This window comes from Mercenaria mercenaria, chromosome 6 (genome assembly GCF_021730395.1).
Source record: "Mercenaria mercenaria strain notata chromosome 6, MADL_Memer_1, whole genome shotgun sequence".
In the NCBI taxonomy this organism is placed as follows: Eukaryota; Metazoa; Mollusca; class Bivalvia; order Venerida; family Veneridae; genus Mercenaria; species Mercenaria mercenaria.
This window is the reverse complement of record NC_069366.1, coordinates 2,690,130-2,710,883: the sequence shown is the minus strand read 5'-3', so window position 1 is coordinate 2,710,883 and position 20,754 is coordinate 2,690,130. Positions and strand designations below refer to the sequence as shown.

At 34.0% G+C, this 20,754-nt stretch overlaps 1 protein-coding gene across 1 annotated transcript in view; it reads right to left on the bottom strand.

The window, feature by feature from the left end:
• The window catches only part of LOC123549845 (NXPE family member 3-like), a 170,636-nt gene that overhangs the window by 122,803 nt on the left and 27,079 nt on the right, over positions 1-20,754 (bottom strand). Inside the window, exon 2 of the mRNA XM_045338285.2 lies at positions 884-1,015. Coding sequence (XP_045194220.2) covers positions 884-1,015 — 132 coding nt within the window. The remainder of the gene's footprint in view (positions 1-883; positions 1,016-20,754) is intronic.

Genomic DNA, 20,754 nt, shown 5'->3' with positions numbered 1-20,754 from the left:
TTAACTAAATTTTTTATTATTTTTTTTTGTTGGATTTAACGTCGCACCGACACATGATAGGTCATATGGCGACTTTCCAGCTTTAATGGTGGAGGAAGACCCCAGGTGCCCCTCCGTGCATTATTTCATCACGAGCGGGCACCTGGGTAGAACCACCGACCTTCCGTAAGCCAGCTGGATGGCTTCCTCACATGAAGAATTCAACGCCCCGAGTGAGGCTCGAACCCTAATCGATGAGGGGCAAGTGATTTGAAGTCAGCGACCTTAACCACTCGGCCACGGAGGCCCCTAACTAAATTATAGTAGTAATAAAAATGATAATAATAATAATAATAATAATGATATATGTATTGTCCGTAAGTATTGACCTGGCACTCATAAATATTCCGTATGTTTCCGTAAATTGATTTTTATATATACGACTCTATATGTTTCCACTATAGTTTCTACTTGCTGGCAAACTTTGCGATGTGTGAAACTCGTTATGTTTAGTGTGCTCTATGTTTCATATATTGAAGGCTTTTAGTTTACAAGATAAGGGCACGACTATATTTTTCTTATAATTATGATTTGTTTTATATAATTTGTTTAACGTCACGTCGGCACAATTATAGGTCATATGAACACTTCCAAGCTTTACATGGTGGAGGAAGAATCTAGGTGCACATCAGGACCTAATTACAGGCACGGACTGACATTTAGATAGAACCACCTATCTTCAGTAAGACAGCTAGATGCCTTCCTCGAATGAAATAATTCTACAACCCAAGCAATGGGAAAGCTTTCCAAAGTTATTGACCTTAATCAATCGGTCATGAAGGTCCCTAATAAAAACTATGATATTATCATTATAATATTCTACATGTAAAACTTACATACTTACCAGGCGTTTTGACTAAAGACTGGTATTTCCTTGATGCGCTTAGGCGTTAATGTTTCATTCATTTTTAAATATAGCCAAATTCCAAATACATAAATTGATCCAAATAAGGCACAACATGTCAAATGTCTAATTCTAAAATAGAAAAAAAATATTATGACATCACATGGAGGTCTGTTGTAAATAGAAAACTGTTTCCTGAAAAGGAACAAAGTTCATCTTGCAATGAAATGAAACAACACAATTTGTTATTTATTTAAGGCCAATAATTACATTCTTTTGAGTACGCACACACAACAAAAAAAACACGACAACTTGCTTCGCAGAGATGAGATGGTCATCTTCGCAGTCGAAGGACGCACTTTGTATAGGGATTTGTCTGTGTAAAAACAAGTAACGAGAACCATCTTGGATGACCTAGTCACTATTTATAGTATCTTATTTGCATATAAGAAATGAACTCAGTACAGCGCGGTGGCCATTTTGAATATTAATTTTAGAATGACGTATATATCAGAAATGTTTTAGTTTAAGTAATGACCTCATTCTGCTATTCATATCTCCCTGAAGTATATAGAGCTTACTTATATACCTATGTAGGGCGAGATAACGCACATTGTGGGTCAGGTGCTCAGCCCTAGAAGGAGAAAAAACATGAAAACAAAACTATACATCAACTATGTTTAATTAATGATCATATAGATTTATCTATAACCTAAATGAATAAATACATTGTATCGTAAACAAAGAAGTTATTAATACTAATTCAAAGCAAAATATTTATCATATTTTAAATAATGAAAAAAAAAAACATTAAGCTTTATTTAAGAAAGCTACGTTAGAAGTAACGTTAGCTAAAAATAAAAGACTACTTCTTTCCTTATGAGGTTTCCCCCTTGGCGTCCAGTGAAAACAATGACTCCAGTGAAAGTATACTAGTTCTAAATGCGCATGCGTCAACCTATTTTAGAATGAGATCATTGTCTATTTCTAGTTACAATAAAATGCGTACGCATCAACCTAAATTTTAGAATGCAATCATCTCTGTTTTTAGTTACAACGATAATATTTCTAGTTATTCTACTTCTTTAATTGAAAGAATTATAAACATACACAATATTGATAAATGAAAAGTGTTTTTTCTTTAGATAAAATGCATATATGTTCACTTCTCAAACTACCGTAACTAAATGACTGTAACGGCAAATATATTAGTTCTAAATGCGCATGCTCACCTTTAGTTTTAGTAAACATCACTCGTGATCATCTATTCTTAATTCCACTATTAACCTGAATCATTAATATCCATCAAACAGTCTTTTTTCCATTCAAACTGAATATTCCCTTGACCCTAGATGAAACTATTTTTTGTCTACTCGAAACTATTGACGACAAAATACGAGCGCCGCTCTGTCTATGCACTCAATGCCTAGCGGAACTGTTTTGAATAAAAGTTCTTTATCCTCGTTACTAAATATTTAAGGTCTCTATCGAATGATTAGAATGGTTGGCGTATACTCAAAATATCAAAATTCAACACGCATTTAATACTGACGAACAATCTTTACCAGGTACACGATATAAATTAGATAGATATTGCGAGGAAACAAACACTGCGTATGTTTGTTTGTTTGTTTGTTTTGAGTTTAACGCCGTTTTTCAACAGTATTTAAGTCATGTAACGGCGGGCAGTTAACCTAACCAGTGTTCCTGGATTCTGTACCAGTACAAATCGGTTCTCCTCAAGTAACTGCCAATTTCCCCACATGAATCATAGGTAGAGGACTAATGATTTCAGACACAATGTTGTTCATCAAATAGTCACGGAGAACATACGCACCCCCCCCCCCCCACCCGCCGCACCCCCCTCGAAGATCGAACTCGCGACCCCGCGATCCGTAGACCAACGCTCTTACTTACGGAGCTAAGCGGGCGGGCACACTGCGTATGAGTACCACTGTTGCAGTTTTCACGGTTGCCGAGATTGTTTCACTGATATTCGCGATTAATCTTTAGACCAACTATTCGCGATGACATTAAAAAAGAAAACTTAGAATAATTAGGAAATATTTGGGACCAGAAAACAAAAGAATGAAAAATTCTGAGATGAAAAATTTCATTGACAATTTAACAGACAGATTAGATCCTAGGGAAAGTTTTTGCGGGGGACGAACCAATGCCAATATAAATGAACAAGACATTACATGACTCAATATACTGAGAAAAAGGGTGTTTCATTGGACCGTTCAAATATTACGAAGAATCCGGGTTTGAGAGCGCTGACTAAACTATGTCTCAGTAGCTTTTGGGGTAAGTTTGGTCAACGTCTCAGTATGCGTCAGACAGAGTTCTTTCACGAAACGCAGGCTAAACTTTTCTTTCAATTATTTACCGATCCTACGAAACAACCACACAATCTTCATATAAATTTTTCAATTACATGTTACAAGTAAAATGGCAATTAAAACAAGACTGTCAACCTGAAGATAATAAAACAAATATCTATTTTTACAACTTGTTATATACATATACGTACCAACAAACGAATATAAATACTTTCTATAATTGTATTCTGTTTGCAATTCTGTCAATATAGAATACCATTCCATTTTCTATTAAATACATTAAAAGGTTTGACAAGATCCTTCATGTTCATTCCTGTACATCTAGTTATGACGTAGTACACACAATAAAGTTCACAGTTATCCGATTCAGAGTCTTGAATACGATCACGAATCATCCAGTATTTATTTGTTAATATGGTTTCAAAGCCGGCATCGTAGTCGTTAGGCATTTTTCTTGAGAATCAAAGAATTCATAAGGTCCTTGTTTCGGGAAGTAAAAGTCACCCAGTGATTTCCTGATCCATCGCTTGTATCCGTGTTAGAAATAACAAACCGTCACTTTTGAACTTTAATTTGATCAGAGGCGCATACTGTTACTAGATATCCTTTGAGTAAACTTTGAAAAATACAAAAACAAAACAAAAAATCTCTTCTTTATGAAATTACTCCATATTTCTTTAGAACTGAAATACAGGATTGCCAAAGTTTTGTCTCTTTTGTTTAGTATACGCTAGTGGTGGCGTATTCTTACTTTTTTCTCGTGTTTCCACTGCCCTTTTTACGACTGTTACCCTCTTCTTCCTTCTTACATTTTATTTCTGACTGCGAATTCGGCCGCCTGTGCTACTGGAGATACCTGCTGTACTGCTGGCTGCTGTTTCATTTCGGTCATTTTCTAATATGAGCACCGCTATCCACGATGTAACGGCTCATATGATCAGGCCGTACATATCTGTCCCTCAAGTCTGTGAAGTGTTGACACCACATTTCTTGGTCAGGGATATACGGTACCCATTTTTCTTGTTTATGACCGTACACCTCTATGGAGCCCATACCTATTAAAATGTAATACGCAGTGAAGATCGTTTGCTTTGAATTCCACAGGTTGTAAATCTTCGTCTTTCAAATACAATTTTACCGAGTTAAAGTAATCCACAGTCACAGGCATATACACAGAACGGCTATATTCTATAAATTTAAGTTTCTTGTATCTGATTTCTATTTCTATGTTCCTTAGAACGGGCAACAATGTGTCTCTTACGTAAGACTCTTGCACAATATCGCAGCATAAATACAGTCTTTTACTTCTTGGCATAAAATCGCAGGTAAGAGTGACTTCAGTCACAGCGCAGGTCCAACGATCCTCTAAAGTGTATGACTCTGGAAACTGAATGTAAAATTCTGAGGGATTGGAGTTCTTAAGTATGATTTGCGTGTCCTTACTGCTATGATAAAGGTAAAAGTCTGTCATGTTTTCATTTGTATTTGTTTGATATTTGGCTTCTTACGCATCTCTGTTCGTCCTGACTTCGTCCAGAATAGTGTAAAAATGATGGGAAACTCTCTACAATACTGGCATAAGTGAGTGATGGCGTCTTAACAATGTTTTCTTTCTGGTTAATGAAACCTTTCCAGAAGCCAGATTCCTTTCAAGTAGCTGGACTAATCTTCTAGCTGGATTAAAAGCTCCATTAACCACTCTTTTGGCCAGTTGATCTATAGCCTACATTTGACTCGATGTCATAGTGCTGACCATGTTCTTTCTGACTGCTATAGTAGTATCTTTAAGCTGAAGAAGACAGTGGAGCTTTAAGTACACTTGAGACTGATTAATGTTTGTTTATTACTCTCACTCCTTCTTACGTGTGTAGACTTCCAGTTCAATCAAGACCAGATATACTACATCATCTATTTGAGTGTGACCTTTGATACCAGTTATGACCACCTTACCACTGTAAAAACAACAAAAATTGACTCAATTAGTTTTACAATTCACTGCTGAAAATTGTTCAGGTTCACACACGATCTGTCTCCTTTTACCAACTGATTTAAGTCTATGACGGTATTTAAGGTGCAATTGGCTGACGTGGTTAGACATATATCTTTCAGACACACTGAATACCCTAAATGGTGTATACGTCTGGCATAGCGCCGTAGTCTTTGACGCCCCTCCTGAATACTGGGCGCTTTTCCATTACAGTTGATAACACCGTTGGAGAAGACTAAGCAATTTCCTTCTATGGTCTTGTGTTGCAAGATCAGTCCGAGGAATGTTCTAGGATCGTAACAAGCGTTTACTATACAATGCCCCAAGTGCTTTAAGTCAATAGTACAATCCAAATTGGCAATGTACACAACGTTGGTGATAATCATGTTGTTGACTCCCCAATCGCTCTGCTATAGAAGACAAATAGACTCTTGTCTGTGACATAAATACAAGTCAGATCACGTGGTCTAGGAGTACTGCGTCACGTCTTTTTCTGGAATACAAGTATCGTATTTCGTTGACCAGTATAACTTCCTCAAAAGGACTTCTCTTTCTTTGTTTCGAACTATTTTCTTTAGTATTGTTTCAATATGGTACTCTGTGGTTTCGTCGACGTTGACCTCTTGTATTTACTGTTCACAAAATGTTCCGTCTATCTGATCGTCATTATACAAGTCAGCAGTATATACACAGGTACGCCGTCTCTTTTGAAACGCGTTTTAATCTTAAATATTTCACCCTTCCACTTTTTGAGTATTCCCTATCGAACACACTTTTCATGTGAGATACGCGCACCGTTTGATCTATTTTAAACTTGTATTTTTTCTTGATTAGTTTTGTTTTACCCCCTTTATTGCTGAAGTCTACTCTCTCCATTCTCTTTCGTTATGTTTATTGGTCTTTTTCCTACACTCCTATGAAACGTGCTACAGTTTGGAGGATATTAATGTTTCGTTGTATTCTTGTTTTTAACAGGTACCTGAATAGTCTTTTTTTCAGATTTTATATCAGAATTTAGGGTCGTTAGCCTTTTTCTCAGTGTTAAGTGAAATGATAAATTCCCTTATGTTAGAGATACTGATTCACCTCCTTACTTCTGAACTCCATAACCATATCGGTTCTCACTGTATTTGGTTTCGTGTACCAGATAGTATTTGCTGTAATGCGTTAACTACATCAATCCATTTTTTACTTTTGATCGGGCGACAAAAAGCAAAACGGGAGAAAATGTTTATGGACAGCAACACAGCCTCAATATTGTTTGGCTAAGTCAAACATGACCATTAGATCAATATCCAATTGACGGTCTATCCCTTAGACAATTACACTAGATCGAGAAAATTTATGTCTGACCCCTTTAGTCAGGGAATAAGACTGTTGACTTTGAAACAATTTCCATATTTTGTGTCTAACGATTTTATATTTACCCTCAGACTTGATATACTTGCACACTTTTTCAACACCTGAAAAACTAGCGGGGTGTTTTGGGTCAAAAATACAGAGAAGATAAATTCTGCTTCCAGTCAGACATTTTTATTGTTAACCTAAACAAGTATATTCATACAAAGTTACTACAAAAGTATAGCATATTCTTGCAAAGTTTTTTATTAATATATTACAATACAGGGGAATACAAAGTAGGTGTTGTTCTAGAGTTGTCTAAATACTGTTCCAAAATACCGAGTAAATGTTCTGTAGCTTCACGATATTCTCGGCTAAACTGATACTGTCTAATCAAGCAATTTATCAATGTCACAGTCATATATACAAATGGAAACATATCTAGTTTTTATAACTTTATTGCGTTACTAGTACTGTATCTATCATTGACAAACAAATTTGCCCCCTTAGTGGTTAAACTAAGTGCCCCAAATCCGCGATTGGTCGTGTTGTTGTTCCAAAGCCGCTATACTGTATTTGTTGAGGGACTCCCACTATTCTTATATATTCACAGTTTGAACGCCATTTAAAGCGTTCCCGCAATGCACAGTCCGATTTTTGCCAAGCGCTCAACTTCACGTAACATCGAAAACATTTACACATGTCCGATTTCCCGCTGTAAAACAGTCCGGCACTTGCCTGCTTATACTTATTTGGAAACATTTGTTTCGGGTATGTTTCAGACGTCTTCAGTCTGTTTTTATAATATTCTATATTTTTGTTGAGGGTCGTGTAGTCGACGTCGTTCTTTTTGTTAATGATACAGCTTTGTTGTACATTCGTTTATATACATTCAGACCGATTTCTGATTGGTATCTATTTTTAGAAATTTTGTCCCATTGGTTGCTATTTTAGACATCATACATCATTGGTATTTTTAGAATAATACCTCAGTAGTTCCCACAATTATTTGGATTACATTCTGTGCATTAAAGCGCCCCTAACTGATCCATATGATCACTATGTATATAATAGGGTACAACTGCGTCTAATTCAGGGAGTTGTTTTCTTCCTATCTGTGACACAACTTCTTTCAAACAGACATACGTTTTGGGCGCAAATATAAGCGTTTCTTTATGGGTACCACTTCATTTTCGGGCTTCCGATACTGTTTTATGTCAACGCATACGCTGTTTTCTGTAATTTTACAATAAAAATTAACTCCAAGGTGACTCCATTAGGACTGTTTATCTTGTAACGCCTTATCTGCATAGATTAGTTGGCCTACAAAATGTTTCCATCGCATTAACTTTAAACTGATACCTTTCCTGTTTGTTTGTCGCCGTGTCACTCCCTAATGTCAACTCTCATTTCTCCTTTCCACTCGTTCATCTGCACATATCGATTATTTCCCAAAGCGAAATAGCATCTAGACGTTGCAATGTTTCTTAGTTGAGTATCAAAACTCTAATGACGAGAAGAAATATAACAGCGTATTATATACAATGAACTCGCATTTGATTGGTTGTCTATTTATAGGTGTTGCTTTCTTTCATTCGTATTTACTTTTAGAAACAGAGGCCATATCTATTTATAGACAGACAAGTTCAGACATGTCTAATCAACAAACCCGTCAGACAATAGGGTATGCAGTAATGACAAAAGTTGTCTTCTTTGTTTTGGTGTACACTATTCATATTTGACTGCACTTATCAGTGAATCCTAAAATTCCTATGTTATAATTTAACATTTGAATCAGTTTAATTTCATCTGGTGCATTCAAACGTTGTTGAATAGAGTCATTTACAATGTTCCTGTTAGGAAACACAGAAGCATCGAGATTACTAGCGTCTAAGTGTTTTATCAACAGCGTGGGAAGAAAGAACTGTTTTCATGTTGATTGAGTGAGTTGGGTTTTACGGGGAATCGACACAAAATTGTCATATATCGCCGAGCGTTTTCATGTTGAAGAGCAAACCAAAAGAGTATGATGCTCCACATACTCAAAGTGATGTTTAAGTAGATTGAATTTCTAATCAGAATTAGTCATTCATGCTCTGTTTTGATAAACCAATCAGAGAGGAGCATTCATTCAGTCTGTACAAGGTAAGAATACTTGTTATAACGAGTTATATCAAATAATAGTCCACGGCCATTCGTAATCCCGCTCGAAAGTAGTTGAGAAATATAGCCACATATACAAAATTATTCCTTGGTCCAAGACAAAAATAATATGTATGTATTTCTTTTGGAGACCGCGACTGGATCCGGAAATGACGTCATCAATATGGCGACCGTTTACGAAAATAATACTGCTGAATAATGATTAAAAATATTAGTAAAATTGCTTATAATATCGGATATGATGTTAACAAACAAGCCAACTGGACATATCAAATATATTATATTTGCACTTTTTCAGTAGAAAGTATATTTAAGTCATTTTAATTGTTTTTTGTACCCCACCCACCTAATTTACAATGCATTTTTACATGTCACTTCTACCTCTTGAAATAAAATATTTTCGACTAATCTTATGGCGTTGAATCTGAAATAAGATTATTTCCAAGCGTTACAAGAAATATAACATACAACAATGGAAAATACGTTATTAATATCTGGTTTTAATCAGTACCTAGAAGGAAAGGATTTTGTCGAAAATGCAATACAAATCAATGTCGGCACAAGTAATTGTCTATGCTGTTATTTTTAGAAATTGTACAGCATTAGAACATGTGCATATTACATTCATTGTTTGCAATTTTATTTAAACAAGATTTAAGTACGATCAAGACGACTATGCCGGTGGAAATTTAACAGATATTTTCTTAAAGTTAGATTCATAATAGTCGACTCAATTACTCAGAATTACTGGTTAATCATATGCATTCAAACTTGACATCAACACTGAAAGCGTTTAACTTAATTCTTCAGCTTCGCGATAACAAAAGTATATATAAACAATATTTTTTATTCATTTAAACGTTTATTATGAGTTTTTCGTAATTATGTTTAGCTAATTGCAGGAGGAGGGACATCAGGGGCAGGGGATAATCATTTCATTTTCTTTCTTTCATCATTCTTTCTCTGAAACTGAAAATATTTCTCAACAGATCCGATTTGTGATAAACTCTGATTCATGATAATGCAACGCATATTTGAACCGCAGCAATGCATGTATAGGTTAGAACATAATAAATACCTGAACGAAGTAAAGCCAATAGACAGAAAGCTTAGGAACGTAGTGCGACAAAGCCTTGGAACGGTCAGTTGCAAAACAATGCTGGTGTGCTTAAACAGTAGTTTAGCTATTATGTTCACACTTTATATCTCCACCATATTCCAATGTTATAGAACATTATACGTAAACTTAATCCCCCGACTGCTGAGTGTCTTATTCACGCAATGGAAACTAAGGGCATGCTATTAATTGAAACACAAAAATGATCGAGTAAATATCTATATTAAATATGTAAATAACCTATTGTCCTTTAGTATTATGAAGTTCGTTAAATATCATTATGATATAATTCAGCTTAAGCTGGTGCTAAAGGACATGGGATTTTTTTCACCTTTCTAAACCTCTCAGGAACAAATTTAGTCAAACTAAGTCTTCTATTACCTTGATTATTTGCGTTCTTTACTTTCAAGGAGGATCTTCTTAAAGCTTTTAACAAATCATTTGCGCTATTCTCCATGCCGTTACAGAAAGAAGAATACCAGCAGAACATTATTAAGGATCCGACAAATCAGGAAAGTAGAAATATATCAAAGCAGTTCAGTCCAAATGGCCTTTAAGAACCACCTGTCATGGCGTGGTCCACCTCTTTCGTTGGTCACGATCAAAGAGGAAAGTGTAGCATCCAGCTGACAAAAGAATGAACACCGAATAGGCAACATATCTCCAAATAAGAGGCTCAGAACCGCATATGATAAAACATTTCATCATTTGTGAAAGTGTTCATTGAAATTGATAAATAACTATTGTTTTGATGCACTTCGTAATCGAAGTGTTTTTAAATTGCTATTAAACTTTTAAAAAAGTAACCCACAAAAGTCTGAATTACAATCGTAAAATTTAGTAGAATATTCTTGCACTTGATAATAGGAGTATATCTGCAAAAGGACATATTGATAACGTTCACTGAATTCTTGAAAGTCGCTCTTGCAAATATATGAAGAATATATAAAAGTTAAGGAAAGTGTATTTATTAAACGTCGCATATAACCGACAAACAACATGACCTACAGCTGATTGTGACAAACTACGTATCTAGTAACAGATAGTTATCTAAGCTGATATATTGCAGAAGACTGTATGGGGAACATCCCCATCTGAATAGAGAAAAACTCCAGTAAATAAACTCGAAAGTGTAAATCATTTTTAAGATATGGAGATATATCAATCCCAAGCGATGCAGCATTGTAGTCTTTAAATTGTTAGTTTCATTTAATAACTACACCTCCTTGACATAATAAAATGTCAACTATTCGAGCAACAACTGATTGTTTGTATTTGAAAACTTCATCAAGAATGCATTAATATTTCATATAGTAGCCACACATAACCGTGCTTAATATTTTCTAAATCATTCGACAAGCTAGGCAGAAGTATTCCTCATGGATTACTTATGATCTCTCGAAAAACTGCATTCCCTTACCGGACATCGTTTAATAAGGAGATGCGTTGACACACTGTCTCACAGGTTGACATGGAAATTATTTTAGCAATGTTACAGGCAGGAAAAGGCTTAACTGAAATTAAATACACAAGAAAAGGCGTTTAATTAAAGCAGTTCCTTTGTAATTCATTGGATTATTTGGTAAATAGGTATAAAAGAGTAAAGGAATCATATGAAACGACGGAACAGCACACTCTGTAATTGCTGGATTTTAATTTTTCTGTGAATGTTTTTCTTTCAGAATCTGCATATACTTTGTCGCAATATATTTTATTTAACATGAGGTAAATATCAGTTCGACATGAAGTTATACGATTTAATAAATTAGAAGTGGTACATGTATTAGAGGTTTAATTATCTATGAAACGAACATAATATATTAATAATTAATAATTGTATATGCAGTTAAAGGATCAAATATAGTATTGCTGATCATATATGCGAGCTTTGCTTGAAAATACAAATGAAAGGATGTGATTAGTGACCAAATCTTGTTCATTGAAAGGACTCAATGTGAAGTTTTTAGTATTATAAATTTTCTTCTGTAAAACATAAATATACTGAAGCGCTAAACGACGATGACATCATAGACCACTAGTATGCTGGACAAAAACATTCTTAGAGAAATCGTCTGATGATTCATTTCGTAGATGTCTTTAACTTAGTTTTAATTGATTGGATTTATCAATTTCAATAGGAGAATCTGCAATACAAAATAGTTTACAACAAGCTGTAAATGCATTAGAAAAAGCATTTTTAAAATTGTAACATATATTTTTTCTATTGATTTTGAGTTCTGACCACAGTGTCGTGGCATTAAGCTGATCTGACACACTCATACTGATAACAAGGGTATATAGATACATATAATTATGCTAATCGACTATTGTAGTGATAGATTATCAGACTATTTCTATTTTAAATCGAACAGACTGCGCCATTAAAAAGACATTTGCTCACTTAATATCGTTATTCAGTCGTTTTCGTCAGTTTTTGATATATATGGACTTTTTTTAAATTCTAAGCATAATGAATTCCATCCTTTTCCATAAAAGTGTTTTATCTGCTAGAATAAACATTACCTTCACTAAATATATCAATTTTGCAATCATAACATAGTTTTCAAAGAGGTTGTCACCTGTATTTATTCAGCAGCCTACGATTTTTTATTTTCTCTTAAGCCGCCATATTTATGACGTAATAACTTTTTCCAGTCGCGTGTCTGGAAAGAGATACATGGGAAATTACAATAACTCACTTCAATCTACAATGTGGTATAGGTCTCTATATTTCTCAATATTTTTCTCACGGCGGCCCATATTCCCAATTTGACATGCACTATAACGTTACCAATCATGAATTTAAAGAGTTTAAAATAAAGTCAGTTGAGCTATAAGGGATAAAAGTTGTATTTTACGCATGTGGGATTTCACTTTAGATTTAAGTTAATTGCCTTACAGTACTTATCGAGACTTTTTGTTAGATACCCTACATGCCTAGCTTTAGTTCAATTATGAAGGAGGTAGCCGGGTTTTAACGCTTGAGTGATTGTGGCTCATTATTCAGTTATTCCAGGTTCGAGTCTAGAAACACGTAGAAAATTTTACACAAGATTGATTTCACTTTCTGTTCGAGTGTACAAACATATAGTACTTGTCAAGACCTTCGGTTAGATACCGAAATGCCTAGGTTATCTTTAATGATAAAGGCCTAAGTCGGGTCTTTCCGGATGAATGATTCCGGTTTTAACCTCAATATCTGAAAGAAACGGATAGAGATAGATTCATAATAGTACATATTTTCGGAATCTACTTGTAAAGATCTTTCTAACGGTACCAGTACCGAACCTGTACGATGACTTTGAAATAATGACTTCATTTCCGGTTGGCATATGTTATGGTAAAGTGTATCCTATAGCATTTTTATAACTATGTCAGATACCCAAAATGTAATGTGGACCCTAAAAAGCCTTTTTTTAATGAAATGTTAATTTTATATGACATAAGCTGTTCGAATTTGTTTATTTATAACATGACTTATTTATCTTTAATTTTGTGTATTAAATACCAAAATAAATTATGTTTCAAGCATTAACGCAACAGTGAAAAACAATGAAAAAAAATATATATAGAAACAGTAACTTGGTTCACAAATATTTTTTTAACGCGTTAAAAACGGACCATTGACTTTCAATGGTACACAAACTTCTTTTCATCCTTTGTTATAAAAAGTTCAGCTCTCGGTCACAATACAAAAGGCCTTTTAATTTCAATAGGACAAATGATTCATTTTCATATTTTGTCCGGAAAGGTTCAGCTTTCGGTCACAATACAAAATGCCTTTCAATTTTAATGGGACAATGGATTCATTTTATCTTTTGTCCGAAAATGTTCAGCTCTCTGTCACAATACAAAAGGATCACGAAATTTCAATGGGATAAAGAATTATTTTCATCTTTTGTGAACCATAACTGTGCGTGACTTTGAATAATGAGCATCAATAATCAAAACTATATTTAGTAACGAGGACAAAGGACTTTTGTTCAAAATAGTTCCGCTAGGCATTGAGCGCCTAGACAGAGCGGCGCTCGTATTTTATGGTAAGTCGTGTTGAATATACAAAGAATCTTTTCATCTATAGTTAAGGGAATATTCAGTTTAAATGGGACGATGACTTTGTGATGGGTATTAATGATGCAGGTGAATATAGGAATTAAAGAATAGATGATCATGAATGACGCACGCGTGATGTTTAATGAAAATAGAGGTGATCATGCGCATTTAGAACTAATATATTTGCCGTTACAGTCATTTAGTTACGGTAGTTTGAGGAGTGAACAAATATGCATATTATTTAAATAAGACACTTTTTCATTTATTAATATTGTGTAAGTATATCATGCTTTCCATTAAAGATGTAGAATAAATAGATAAATTATGGCTGTAACTAACAACAGAGAAGATTCTGAAAAATAGATTGACGCGGGCGCATTTTATTTTTACTAAAAATAGACAATGATCTCATTCTAAAATAGACTGACGCATGCGCATTTAGAACTAATATACTTTCACTGGAGTCATTTTGTTCACTGGACGCCAAGGAGGAAACATCGTAAGGAAAGAAGTAGTCTTTTATATTAAGTTAACGTTACTTCTAACGTAGCTATCTTAAATAAATTTTTTTGTACTAAAAAATATGAAAAATAGTTTGCTTTGAATTAGTATTAATAAGTTCTTTGTTTACGATACTGGGCATTTATTCATTTAGCTTATAGATAAATATTATATGATTATTAATTAAACATTATTGATGTATAGTTTTGTTTTCATGTTATTTCCCCGTCTAGGGCTGAGCACCTGACCCACAATGTGTGCGATCACGCCCTAGATAGGTATGTAAGTCAGCTCTATAGACTTAAGGGAGATATGAATAGCAGAGTGAGGTCATTCCTTAAACTAAAACATTTATCATATATACGTCATTCTAAAATTAGAATTCAAAATGGCCGCCGCACATTTGTACTGAATTCATTTCTTATATGCAAATAACACTGCGAAAAAAGGATCAATATACGAAAATACGGGAGTATACGGGGTGTATATTACAAATATACGGACCTAGTATACAATCCCGTATTCGGAACATCTAGTATACGGGAAGTCCGTATATTTGTCATGCATATACGGGATCCCGTATACGCCGAATATACATACATGTATATTTCCCGTATATATTAAATATACGAGTTTTCAAAAAAAATCAATTAGAAATGGTGTTTATTAGTGTTCTGCTTTATCATAGATTTTATTTCCATGTATTAGAAGGGTCTTTGAAATTTATCCCGTATACTTGTCGTATTTTAGAATATACGGAACACGTATACGAGCCTGTATATTCCGGATATACGTAGTATACGGAGCCCGTATTTTTGACATATACGGACTGCAACTGCATTTAATATACGGGACATATACGGACCTGTATTTTCAAATATACGGGCATCGGATTTTTTCCGTATACGCATGATATACTAAGTATACGGATCCCGTTCTTTTGACATATACGGGGCATATACGGAACTGTATTTTTTGATATACGGGCTACGGACATGTCCCGTATATGCAAGGTATACGTAATATACGGATCCCGTACATGTGGCATATACGGAATTTATTTGTATCTGATATACGAGGATATACGGAACTGTATTTTGTTGATATACGGGCCAGGGTTTTTCCCGTATATGCAAGATATACGTAGGATACAGATCCCGTATTTGTGTCACATACAGACTGAATTTGCTTTTCGTATACGGGAAATACACGGAACAGTATTGTTAAAATACACGTTGGCCAGATTTTTCCCGTATATGCACTATCCCGTATTTTTATTTTATTAGAACTAATCTGGTACATGGGGCACACACTGAAAGATGACATAGAATGAAGGTTAAACAAACCTTTAGCAGAATACGGTATGTTAGGAAAAATCAAGACAAAGACAGGGTATGAGAAAAACATTATCATCAATGGAGACAAGTCAGATTAAATTAACATTATATATAACATAAATACTTAAAAAAAAAAAAACAGTTGTTTTTTTTCTCGTACGATTAGGCGTTATTTTTATTTTTTGTCCAAATGAAATAAGCAGAAAATGTAATTCTTGCATACCAGACGGGGATTTCCGGTATTTTTACCGGTGCTGGAAAAATCCATCTTACACCCCGGGGTGTAAGACGACTCTCGTGCTTTAAATGACGTATTACGAACTACATATGTGGAGATGATTCATGTAGTTTTATTTTCTTTCAAAAACGAAATAAAAATCCAATACCTTGACAGTTCATCTTGGTTCATGATAATATATTTCTCGATTCAAAGGACGTTATTTTATCAAAAATTCATAACGTTACGCTGCAACTGATAAAACAAAATCGGAACTAAACATTGTTATTTGTCTATGAAACGTCATGACATCTTTCTTGTTTACGGACGTTGCTTTCCCGCGCTTTGTTTAATTACGCTGCTATAAGAAATAGTTCTATAAAGAAGCCATTCGATTGATTTTATTATTATTATTATTTCTTGATGTCGGTATGCAAGAAAAAGATTCTGTCACTGGTTATAGGTGCAGATGGGAATATCCGGCTCTCGGCTAAACAGTTACCCTCGAAGCCGGAAATTCCCATCTGCACCTACAACCAGTGAAAGAATCTTATAGCAATCAATAACATTATGCATTTTAGATGTTCGTTTCTAACTGAAAAAAAAAACTAACAATTCGCACATTTAAATATGTGCCGCACTGTTAACGCAACAAATCAGCATAGTAACACTTCTTTATTACTGTTTATAATTTTTTCGTTATTCCAATGAATGTTGATTCCCACTACAGGCTTTTCGATTTGCCGTCTGCTAAAAGAGCAGTACATCCTTTCTAATGTCTGAAGATGTATTCAAATTTAGCGCTTTGAAAAGATGCATGATGCATTCTGTGTTGGAATTCAATATGTAAGCAGGTTACAAATGATGCACCCCATGGAAATATTTAGTTTCATGATCTTAATAAATGTAAGCTTTTATCTGTTGAGGTACGAATGTCACTGAGTACGATGGCTCATCCGGGCTGTCTGTCAGCATCTATTGACCAAACTTCTCACATAAGCGTATTCTCTATCATGAAAACAAATCGTCGTCCAGTTGGAGTTAGTTGAAAAATCTCTTGTGTCAACCTGAAATAGAATTTGCACGCATTAAAGGTTATATAAATGGACTCTTGTAGTTAACAGATATAGAGAATGATATCTTTTAACGCTATAAATGATGTGAAAAATATGAAAAATGAAATGACGTGTGCGCAGGGATGACATCATTTAAGTGCTCATTTCGCGCAAAGAAACTAGATATACAGTCAATTTATTTAAAGTGTTTCATTTGCGTTTAATAGTTATATTACGTTAAAATCTATCCCCAACATTATATTTTATATATAATGCATGGTGTTCATAGTGCCGACACACGCAGCCACCTCATTTTGAAGAATTGTCTTCAAACTGACAAAGTCACGACAAAAGTAGGGAAGATATTTTCAAGAGAGATTTTATCTGCAAAATTGTTTACTTCAAAAGCATATTAAGTGCAGTGATGTGATCTAAACAACACTTTCCCATTCTATTTCTACTAAAATGTAAAAAATACATCCACTATTTAAACGAAAGCTAGCTTAAACATAAACATTCGTAGCCATTTATTGTAGCAAAAAATAGAGTCACATAACCTGTTCGTCGTTATTATGCTATATTAGTGTTCTATAACCTGTCCGCCATTACGCGATTCATTTATTTCAAACATTTCTTAAAACTTTGTAAATGAGCAAATTCTGTACGATATATTTGCCACTAAATATTTTTTTTGATTAAATGATCTGGAGAGTTTTCAAGAATTTCCAGTCTTGCGCTCAGTATAATATTCTCACTAAGATTTATTTTAGACAAGTAAAATGATTCACCAAAAACGTCTTATCTCTTCATGTTAAAATGCTTTTATTCAGCAGTCCTGTATTCAAGTATGAAATAGAAAACAAGTATAATTGTTTGACACATGTATCCAAATCTTATAGATTAACCTAAATGAAATATTAAAAGATATCAGAGTATCAATATAATTTACATTATTTCGTATATATAAGTGTTACCGAATACTAGTATTCGATACTATCAGATCATAAAGGCTATCTTTCAAATTGAAGTTTGGTCATATTACGAACAACAGAATAGGAATTTTTGTTGCTCAACTATTTAAAAAGACCATATCAAGAGAAAATAAAAGATGGCAGCGTCAGGAATCGAACCCGGACTGTCGCGGCAATAAAGAAGTTTTCCGCTGTCGTTACCATTAACGCTGAGGAGGGTTTGATGTTCAATGCTCGTTAAATTTACAAACGCTTTTCAATTTTCATCATAAAAAGTTGTTAAAACAATTAATTCTCATTTTCTGTAACATATAGTCTGTCAGTAATTAAGAAATATAGCATTAATTTCCAGAGATTTAAAAAAAAAATGTCGAACTTTGCCTTTAATGCCTGTATTTGGTATTCTTTTAATATTTTATTTGAAAATTGCGTTATCTTTTTTTTCCCCACAAGATTGCACACAGATACATTTAACATAAAATAATCTAACTGTGCCAAATATTTAATCACACTTTAAATTTCATTGTGTATTACAACATTGCCTAGGGATAAGCATTACCCGACCAGTGTTGTTCCAAGGTAGGTCATAAAATATGTTAATACACTTATAGGTATTTTTATGGTTTTTACGTTGTATTTATGTATCACCTTATTCTGTTTTTGTATCGTCTTTTTTTCTCGGGAATTTAGTTTTTATGATTTTTACAGTTATTTCACTTGACAAATTTTATATCATTGGAGAGAAAATTTTAACACAAACTAGAAAATAAAAGATTTTTTGCTGTATTTTTGTTGTATATAAAAACGCTACTTAGAAAACTTTTAAAGTACGTCATTTTGCGCTCTGCTAAAAAAAAAAAAAGACGTTTGTGGTCATGGCTGCAAAATAGGTAATAACAGAACACTGAAAATATACCAATCTTTCGGAAATACATATGTAAATTATGAAAATCGGTAGGTGGTGTATATTTGAAATAGAAGTCTTAGCTACGCAATTACTTATATTGTGTACATATATATAATAATATGAGCGGGGCCATGGGAAAACCAACATAGTGCGTTTGCGGCCAGCCTGGATCCAGACCAGCCCGCGCATCCAGGATCTTTGTTGTTCGCCTTCAAACCTTATTGCAATTAGAGAAACTGTTAGCGACAACATGGATCCTGACCAGTCTGCGCATCCGGATCCATGCAGGTCGCAAAGCCGCTATGTTGGTTTTCTCATGGCGCGCTCATATGTTTAATATCAATGTTTCATATATTTACAAGAAAGTAAACTTATGTGTTAGATGTATAATAATCTAACGATTTCTAAATATTTCATAATAATGTTTTAAGATCGAAATTACAGACATACTCGATTTTTTTTCTAACAAATGACTTTTTTGTTTTCAGGATGACTGAATATGTACGTGCGCAGGTCTATCTGTGCACGTGAACAGATCTGGTTAGAGTAAAAACACGTTTACATGCACAGATTGACCTTCCCGCGAGATTTTTAATGTTCTTACAGTTGTTTCAAAATATATAAACCCTAGGCAAACAAAAGATCTAGAGTAGGTGTGTATTATTTCCATATTGAATGAGAATAAAACTTTCAAAAATTCTGAAATTTTATTATAACCAACCTTTTTTGATATGATACTATGAAACAATAATACGCATCACAACCGCTTACATTTTAGTCTAGAAAAGCATTATTTTGTCAGTTAGATTACCCATTTTCTAAAGATAAAAGATCGTAAATACTAACTTCATGAATGCTTTCATGAGATTCCAGTTTTGATCGAATGAATGAATGTACGTGCCGCCTAATTCATTCGTAAAGAAGTTAGCCGTGGCTACTTTGTTTCTGCGAAATATATTTTTTTCTTTACAATTTTTTTTTCTCGTTTAACCACAATGGTATTCATGAAATATTTTTGCACGATATTTTCTTTTATTTCAAACACCTGCAACATTAGCTTTTGGTGACTGGAATTTTTGTCTACTAATGAATGAAAGAATGAAGGAAATAATTGTTGAATTAATTGTGCTTGAATGACTGAATGAATGAAAGATTTCACGAATGAATGAAACTACTTAACGGCTATTCTGAATTTCCTTTTTCATATTATAATTATATAATAAATAGACAATTTTTACTGATGCTAGCAATTAAAAGAGTATTTCGTTTGAAGTGTATTATTCAATCTACATAATTGTACATTAAATATTTTCCTTTAAATCGCAGCAACTCGTGTTCCCGATTAATTAAAAAAAACAAAAAAAAAACAACAGAGAACAGGAGAATTACAAGGCTAACTCCATTTTCATACAACCTTTCGACTATTTATCAAGTCTTCATCAGGAAGTCAACAAATATGATATGAAATAAACAATGTCATGAATTTAAGTATTTCATGATCTGCCTTGTTACAAAAAGAATTCATATTGAGAAAAAAAAAACCTGTCTAATTCAGTTAATCAAAAATTAAATCAAATAAGTACTTACCCGAGCCTTCGTCTTCCTCTGCAAAATAACGCTAATGTCAATACATTTTTGCAATAATTATACGGATTAGTGCGTGCGGTCACTTCAACCAGATGTTATCGCCTCGGGCTAGATGAATGCGCGCTGATTGGCCGAGGGTTAAATTAGGCCATGCCGATTATCTCATAAATTTAATTAATATGCATACAATTAGTATCAATTAATGTTGCAGTAAAACTGTGCCGCAGAACCTACATGTACAATTTATTTACGAAGAGATGGATGAATGAGTGCAAACTTATATAGCATTTTGA